The sequence below is a fragment of the Rhipicephalus sanguineus genome, chromosome 5 (assembly GCF_013339695.2).
Source record: "Rhipicephalus sanguineus isolate Rsan-2018 chromosome 5, BIME_Rsan_1.4, whole genome shotgun sequence".
Taxonomy (NCBI): Eukaryota; Metazoa; Arthropoda; class Arachnida; order Ixodida; family Ixodidae; genus Rhipicephalus; species Rhipicephalus sanguineus.
The window spans coordinates 83,343,948-83,352,538 of record NC_051180.1 but is presented as its reverse complement, the minus strand read 5'-3'; the positions used below and the strand labels follow the sequence as shown (position 1 = coordinate 83,352,538).

At 53.4% G+C, this 8,591-nt stretch overlaps 1 protein-coding gene across 1 annotated transcript; it reads right to left on the bottom strand.

Moving 5' to 3' along the window:
• Positions 1 to 838: 838 nt before the first annotated feature.
• On the bottom strand, positions 839 to 5,451 carry LOC119392890 (uncharacterized). The gene is made up of 2 exons (XM_037659818.2): positions 4,196 to 5,451; positions 839 to 1,664 (listed from the first exon to the last, which is right to left on the bottom strand). Exons 1-2 carry the CDS (start codon positions 5,449 to 5,451, stop codon positions 872 to 874), a joined length of 2,049 nt encoding a protein of 682 aa, XP_037515746.2. The 3' UTR covers positions 839 to 871.
• Between the last annotated feature and the right edge of the window lie 3,140 nt (positions 5,452 to 8,591).

Sequence of the window (8,591 nt, the reverse complement as noted above, 5' to 3'; positions counted from 1 at the left end):
CTTTTTCACTAGCACCACAGGAGACACCCACGGACGGACGGCTGGATGATGTCGTAGCGTAGCATTTCGCCGACTTGCTTGTTGACAGCTTCGCGTTCTCGTGTCGAAACTCAATACGGCTTTGACGAATCGGGCGGTCACTTCCTTCTGTTACAATGCGATGTTTAGCGATTGGAGTCCGGCGGCTCCTTGATGATGACGAAAAGCAGTTCCTGAATTGCAAGAGCAGGGCTTTGAGCTGGTCTTGCTTGCGCTTCGCAAGGCTCGGATTAACGTCGAAATCAGGCTGGGGACCTCCATTAGTCGAAGCAGGTTCGGTAGCATAGAAGAGGGCGAAAGCATTGCTGGCGTCCACGAAATCGTCCATATAGGCAGCCGTCGTACCACTGTTTAGGTGCCTGTATTCTTGGCTGAAGTTCGTCAGCATTATCCTTGCTTCGTCATCCCGCAGCTAGGCTATGTCTCTTGCGACGCACATCTGACTGCTCAGAAGCAGGTGCTGGTCGCCCTCGATGACACCTTCTAAGTCTGTCGGTTCTTCAGTGTCCACAGAAATGATGACGCTGGAGAAAGGCGGAGCGGTGACCTGCTCTTCTATCACACTCAGGGCATGGTGACCAATTTGCCTATCCGGCGAGATGGAATTGTCCGCTGAAAACGTTAGCGATTGGGATCGTAAGTCAATGACTGCGCTGTCTGATTTAGAAAATCCATGCCCAGAATGACGTCCCTCGAACAATGCTGCAGGACCACCAAGTTCGCCGGATAAGTCTGGCGATCAATCGTGGTGGTGGTGGTATCTTTATTGCTCCCAGAACAAACAAAAAAAAATAATAAAGAGGGGACCAGTACGAAGACTGGTTGCGCTATTTCAGAGGAGGTCGGCGGGGATCCCTTGGGATACCGCAGCCTCCACCGCGCGCTGGATGAGCCGGCGTTGGTCTTCTGGCTCGGAGGTACGCAAGAGGGACTCCCACGACTCTGGAGTGTTTGTGTTGTCTGTGTTGTAGTGCGTGCACGTCCACACCATATGTGTGAGTGTCGCCGGATATGAGCAATGTTTGCACCTTGGCGCTATCCGTTCCGGAAAGATTCTGCTGAATAAGAGGGGGTGTGGGAAGCTGCCTGTCTGTAGTTTGCGCCATTGGACGGCCTCACGTCTTGTTAGATCGTGGTGTGCAGGGGGGTATACGCATCTTCCGAGTCGGTAATACTGGAGGATGTCCGTATAAGTGGTGAGTAGTGAGTCGCGCGGCATAGTTGTATCAGGGGAAGCGGCGCGGTGAACCCTACACTCGGCTCGGCAGCTAAGATCTCGGGCGAGTGTGTGCACCTGGACGTTTCCGCTCAACGACTCGTGGGCTGGAGCCCAAATGAGTAAACGGGATGTAGAAGAGGGGGGAGCAGAAATTATAATGTGTAATGCCTGGCGGCAGATGCGGCCGGCATCGTAGTTGCGGATGGCTTGTTGAGAGTCACTGATGACAACTTTGGTAGTAGGGTCAGCTAGCGCAAGCGCGATGGCAACCTCTTCTGCTGCGGTGACCGTTTCTGTTTTGCGAATGCTGCATCCTGTGTGCCAGCTACGGTAGGGGGCGAGGGCCACCGCCACCATCGCTGGCTTCGAGGGGTGGTAAGAGGCGTCCGTATACACCAGAGCACGCCTGTCTCGCACCCAGGCTGCTGGCGAGCCGAGCGGATACTCTCGCACCCAGACGCCGGGCTGACGGGGCTGCCAAGGCGCGCGCGGGCTGCATCAAGTAAACAGGGCAAGCTGCAGTTCTGAGGCTTGAAAGTGCGAAAAAGTACCCGTTGACGCCGCTTCTGCGTATAAGAGCTCGTCTGGGCACTACTGCGTCGTCTTTGGATGCCAAAACAAGCAGCGCAACAAGAGGATATTAGCGTTGTCTGCGACTATTACGACGCGCCACGGAAATAGTGCCGGTGCGGTGTTTTCAGCTTCGCCGCGAGCGGATAACTGTGATTCAAGCAAAAAAACTAGGAACCGAGTGAAAATGCGCGAGTAAGTACACTAACTGCGTGTATTCTGCAGTGTGATGCCCACCTATTTCATTTTGCGAACCTAATTTGCGTGACACGCAGCTGGGTTGAAGGCAGGCGCGAGCTTTGTGTGGGGGTGCACTTCATATCTTTGAGCGTTTCCTTTGACGAAAATCTAGTGCAAGGTAGTACTTTCAAGCACAGGCAATCAGCATGCTTTGCCACTTTTAACGTAGTATTAAGCTTTAGTGCTTTCGAGGGCATCCACGCCTTCGAGATTTCGTCTTCAAAAGGTAATAAATGGCACGGTGCTCCTCAACAGCTGGCTAGAATTTCGTGCTTTCATTTCAGTGTTTGATTTCCCCAAATTTATTTGGACACGAGGCATCCAGCTGCACACAATACATATATTGGCACGTAAGTAAACAGTACTCGCGCCAGTGTCATTTACGTCGCAGGCGTAGCTAACCGGCTTAACTAAGACGCTTGTAAAGCACCATCGTTACAAGAATAAAATCGCGCAGGTAGCTTCCAAAAGGGATCGCTGAACGATACTGCAGGTTATACTCTCTGATAGCACGCTTTTGTGAGCAACACGCATTATTGTAAGAGCGCTCGTGAAACAAAAATTACGTTCCGCGAAACTACCTGTAAAGCGTACTCTAATTATTACGCGACGCATGCTGAAATGATGAGCTTTCACAAAACTTTGTGCACAACTTGTAATATGGGGCAACGAAACATCGTTTCACTCTTTCGCGAGCTGCACTGCAATTACGATTCACGCGTACTACAGCGAGCACGTTTTAACACGAAAGTGTTTTATGCCGGGGTCCACCAAGTACATCCGTCACGGATATGACGTTGATAAAATGGACGCCAACGGGTGAGAAAGAAAAAAACCAAGAAAAAGATACCCCGCTGGGAATCGAACCCACGGCGTTGCGGCCGCGACGGCAAGCGCCCGACGCTCTACCGACTAAGCCAACTCGGGAGATGCTAGGCACGGCGCGAACGCGCCTTATATCTTTCACACCTTCTCTTTCGCGGCGGGCGGAGCGGGGCGGTGCCGCCGTCTGTGAGAGGTGAAAAGAAGTAATGCTTCACAATCGACACTTACTAGCGCTTACTCCGAGATTGCACGTGATATCGGAGGTCATGGTTAAAGCGTCTCGATACCAGAGAGGTAGACTGGCCGCGCTGGCGTCGCCGAGGCACCCTTGACGCAGTTACGTTCTTTGCCTTTGTATTCGTGTTAGCGTGCGTCGGCTCATCGGAGTAGTGCAGCTTCCACGTGCACGAACGGGATTTCTCTGCCGCCGACTGCTTCAATTGCGAGAGCACCGACTAACAAAACTGCTGCAATATGCGTTGCAGAAAGGACGCGATTTCGACGGGCGAATGTCGTGCCTTGGTGGAGCGAGAGCAGCGCCTGCGAGACAGAGGCCAGCGGGACGCACGCGTTTGCGCCTCAGGCTACGAACCTCTACCTCCCGCGTTGCTGAAGTGCAGTGTGTGTTATGTATGCATGAGCACACAGGCGTCGGCTACCCATTACTAGAAAGCGCACACCGTGCCGTTTCTCTCCTTAATTGACGACGCTTTGAAGAAGTGCATACCGGGTACCAATGTTGATTATGAACTTGTTGATATCATCCTTACGCGCGATTCACGATTCGCTGTGTCCAAATATATGTTCACACCGTCAGCTACCTTAACGGTTTAATCATGATCATGGGCGTTAGTCTTCGCGATAGAGACATGCTGTCAACATGGGTGCATCCACGTCAAACGGTGCTATAGCTGCCAAACACGAATAGACATTGTACAAGCTCTCATATATCATAAGCACTACTTCTGTGAAGACACGTTTCACTTTCGTGTTATACCGATTCCTATGACGGAGGGATCAGCCATGTTTTTTTTTACAAATGTAACAGCGTACGTATCTGACGAGGTTGCATGAGCAAGATGTTCTTTATGTTCCAATAAAATCAGCGAAAATGTCCAGGCTAGAAAAGACGCGATACACGCTTTCCGACAGGCTGAGTTTCGGGAGTTTTACGTTTGCTCTGTGTAGCGTCTGCTGGCGTGGCAGCCCGCGCATGTTGTTTCGTTGCGTGTGCGATAGATGGCGCGACGCGCGATGCAAATATGGCGATGCGCATGGAATTCGCTGTGTTCTGGTCTATACGTGACGTCCGGGCGTCCGCTGAAGCGCTTCTCGAACTGACGTGCCCGGTCGGCCTGTCTCTCGGCGTGGTGTTCCGGATGCATCCGCTTGGGAATGGGAGGGATGCAGAGACTTCGACGATATTCTGGTGTGAGGTCTGCATAGTTGGGGGCCGCCCTCGTTTGTGAGATCCGAATTTGCTGCAGTATCGCTCGGCCGGCGTGTGTGAGTGACAGCCGCTCATATTGGGCGGTGAGGGTAGCTTCAATCAGCTCGCTCACTGTGTTGGTGATGCCGAGAGCCATAAGCTTGTGAGTGGCTGTGGACATGGGAAGACTCAGGGCCGTTTTGTATGCTTTACGAAGTGTCGTCTCTAGCCGTTCGCTTTCGGCGCGGGTGAGACGTAGGTAAGGTGCAGAGTAGGTGATGCGGGAGCAGATGAAGGCTTGGACGAGGCGCAGGAGGTTGGACTCTCGCATACCTCGGTGTTTGTTGGAGACTCGCTTGAGAAGGCGTCCGATCTGTACAACCGACTGGTCGATGCGTTGGAGCGAAATAGTATTGCTGCCGTTTGCCTGTAAGTGCAGGCCTAGAATCCTGATGTGATCCGTTCGAGGGATGGGGTTACCTTGGACCTGGAGGTTCATCTCAGGAAGTACCTTTGGTGCACGTCGTCCTGGGGACGGGATGATGATGTACTCTGACTTAGTCGCCGAACAGCTAAGGCCAACTGTATCGAGGTACCTACCGACACGATCGATGGCGGTCTGGAGAGCCTCTTCGATCTGGCCGTCGCTGCCCTGCGTGATCCAAAGAGTCAGATCGTCAGCATACAGGCTGTGGTGTAAGTTGGGGATGTCAGCGAGAAGCTTAGGTAGTCCTATCAGTGCGACGTTAAAAAACAGCGGTGACAGAACGGAGCCTTGTGGTGTGCCGCGGTTGCCAGGAGAGACGATGCAGGAATTTGCCGTGCCGACGCCCAGTTTTATTTTTCGGTCGGTGAGAAAGTCTCGCACGTATGCATACGTACGATGTCCGACGCCAAGGGTCTGTAGTTGTCGAAGAATCGCTTCGTGGAGGACGTTGTCGAAAGCCTTGGCAACATCGAGACCAACAATGACTTTTGTGTCAAGGGTGCGTTGCATGACGACCTGGTGATGAAGAAGAAACATAACGTCCGGCGCTGCTAGATGAGGGCGAAAGCCGAACATCGTGTCTGGTAGGAGGTGGTTGTCTTCGAGGTAGCGAAGGAGTCTAGTCTGGATCACGCGTTCCATCAACTTCCCCACACAGGAAGTGATAGAAATGGGGCGGAGGTTGGCCAAGGTGGGTGGTTTTCCCGGCTTAGGAATAAAGACTAGATCGGCGCACTTCCATTCTTTCGGAATGGTACCGCTGGCCCAGCATTCTTGAAGGTATTCGGTGAGGGCATGAATCGGGGCGTCGTCTAGATTCCTAAGCATTGTGTTAGAAATGCGGTCGGGGCCTGCTGCTGAGTTGGTCTTAAGGCGATTAAGTTCTGCTCGGACTTCAGCTAAAGTGATCGGAGCGTCTAACGTAGGATTGTCCGAACCCTGATAAAAGGGGAGGCTGGTTGCCGGTTCGGGCCGAATGTAGGTGTCAGTTAGCTCTTGTTTGAGCTCATCTGGCGTGCCAGGATACAAGTGGAAGATTCGCTCTAGCTGTTGGCGTGCTTGGAGCTTTCCTCCAGCTGGTTCCAGCAGATGTCTGAGTAGGCTCCACGTATTTCGAGTGTTAAGGGTCTTGTTCATTTGGCAACAAATGTTCTACCAGCTCTGCCGGGTGAGTTCGATTGCATAGTTCTCTATGTTTGTGTGGGCGCGTGCCAGCCGACGGCGGATATCGCGGTCCCATTTTCGAGTGGACAGCAGGGCCTCGAGCGACTTCTTGCGCTTCCAGAGATGGGCGTAGTAACGGTCGCAGTAAGGAACTGTGTCTTCCACGTCGACCGTTTGCGTGGCGTCCGCCACTTGTTTGACAATTTCGGTTGTCCATGCGTTGATGTTCGTAATGGTGGGAGGCGCGTCCTGCTCTTTCCTGTGTGCGCGAAGAAGGTCCCAGTCTATCACCTTAGCCGGCCGTGTACGTTGCCTCGTGGGCTCTTTTATCACGATCTCGAGCATGAAGTGATCGCTTCCAAAATTTTCGTTAGTATGACACCAAGAAGCTTCGACTCCGGAGCTCGTAAAGGCGAGATCTGGCGTTGTGTCTCGGTGTAGGCCCGAACCGAGCCTTGTGGGGTAGGAGACATCTGTGATAAAGGTGAGCTGGTGGGTATGCCAATCATTCCAGAGGCGTCTGCCCTTGGCCGAGTCGTAGTGGTAGCCCCAAGCGCGATGATGCGCATTGAAGTCACCGATGATAAGGAGAGGCTGCCCTCGCGCTAGCTCCTGGGCACTGAGGAAAAGGGGTCCGAAAACGTCTTTACGGGCCCGTGGAGGGCTGTAGACATTAAGCACAAACAAACTAGTGCGACGATTGCGCCCGGCTCGAGGTAATACTTCTAACAATACGTGTTCGGGGAAGGTAGGATCTAAATTATGCTGCAGGACCGTGAGGTTACGTTTGACGAGGGTGGCTACTTGAGGCTTTACTCGTTCTGAAAAGTATGTTGTGAAACCGGCAAGTTGCGTGTTCTTTCCCCCTTCTTGGAGGGCTATCAGCTCGGGGCGATCACTTGCGGTGAGGAACTGTTGGAGGACCGGACGCTTTCGTGCGAACCCCCGACAGTTCCACTGCCAGACGGTTGTGTTAGCCGAGCTGAATGCCATGATTAGGCTGGGAAAGTTCTGGCGTTGGAGGGAGTGCCGGCACAGCGGCCGCGGGTTCAGCGATAGCTGGGGTTTTCCCTGGGCTTCTATGGATTTTGCTCAGGTTCTCCATTTGTTGGGCGACCTGTGAGCCGATTGCGTGAAGTGAACGTTCGATGTGCGCTTCTAGAGCCCTGATGTGAGTGTGGGTGAGTTCGTATTTTTTCTCGAGTCTGTCGAGACGTGTTTGCCAGTCTTCGGCTTTAGGATCGCTGTCAGCCGGGGCCTTGCGTTTGTGTTCGTGTCCGCTGGAAAGCGCGATTTCCATAGGTTCTACCGTAGGTGGTGACTGCGCGGCCGGCGGAGATAGGGTGTGTGACGTGGCTCGATGTTCGAGAGCCTCCACTCGAACTATGAGTTGCTGTATAACTGCTGTCAGTTCTACAATCGCTTTATGTGTGTCTGAAGTACTGGGAGTTCCCTCCTGCGTAGTCACCGGTTGTTGATGTCCTTGTGGGTCGGGGGAAGATGACGGTGGCGCAGGTGGATGCTGCAGAGGAGAAGAAGCTCCAGGCTGCTGGGTGAGTGCAGGCGGCTCTTTTCTCTTCTGGGAGGAAGTCTGAAATCGCCCTTTGGGGGTGGTAGACTCGAGCGGTGGAAAGGAGCTCGAGCGGTCCTGCCGCTGCCTCTGCCGGCTGCCGGAGCGTTGTTGGTCCCATCGACTGGTGTGCTGAAGCGTTTGTTGCTTGCCTGGCTCTTGTGTCTTGATTCTGTGTGCCTCCGCTTGTCGGTGCTTTTCCCACTGTCGGCGCTTGACGGTGTAGGGGATCCTGAAGATTTCCTTGCAGCGGCTATCGCCCATGAGGTGCTCCTTGCCGCACAGACGACAGGTTGGTATGCACGTGTGGTCAGTCGGCGGATTTGGTAGTTCGCAGCCTCTGCATTTCTTAGTTGGGCTAGCGCAGACGTCAGCTCGATGACCGAGCTCGCCACAGCGATAGCACACTTCGTACTTCTTCTTGAATAAGTTACATCTGTGTCGACTGTTGCAAAAGTAAATCCATGCCGGTACCTGAGGCTGAGCGAACGTGATGAGTACTGCGGTGGTGTTCCCGAGCCGCCGAAAATCCACGATGGGCGGGTTGCGGTTATCTTGTAATTCTGCTTGAATCGTATCTCGGTCCAGTCGGACGTCGACTCCGCGAATCACACCACGGCCCGAGCTATCATCGGGAGCACAGTAGACGGACACCTCGTAGTCCTTGTTGTCGATGGTGATCTCTTTGACTTGTAGGACCCGCTCAGCTCTTTCGAGATCTGGGGTGCAGTACGCGAAAGTGTTCTGAATTAGGTTGGCTTGTATTAGGTCTTCGTGACGCACGGCGTCTCTGGTGAAGCGAGCAGCATTGCACACCGCTTCCAGCAGCTGGTAGGTCGAAATCTTGGAAAGTAGCAGTCCGCCATGAGGGAGAACGATCAGCTTGAGTGCGTCGCTCGGTAATCGAGGCTGTTTTGAAGCTACAGAATTTTTGGCTAGTACGCGTCCTCGCTGTCGAGGCGTGAGTTCGGTTGACGTCTTCCTTACAGGTGCACCCGAGGCATGACCTTTGTTGACTTGGGGCGGTTGATGCGGTCCCGCTTTATCT

Bases quoted from the DNA above. Each gene is read 5' to 3' on its own strand.
- LOC119392890 (XM_037659818.2), bottom strand. From the start codon at position 5,451: ATGGAACGCGTGATCCAGACTAGACTCCTTCGCTACCTCGAAGACAAC. The intron at 1,665-4,195 runs GTATAGACCAGA...GGTGCGAGACAG, and splicing joins AGCGGACGCCCGGACGTCAC to GCGTGCTCTGGTGTATACGG.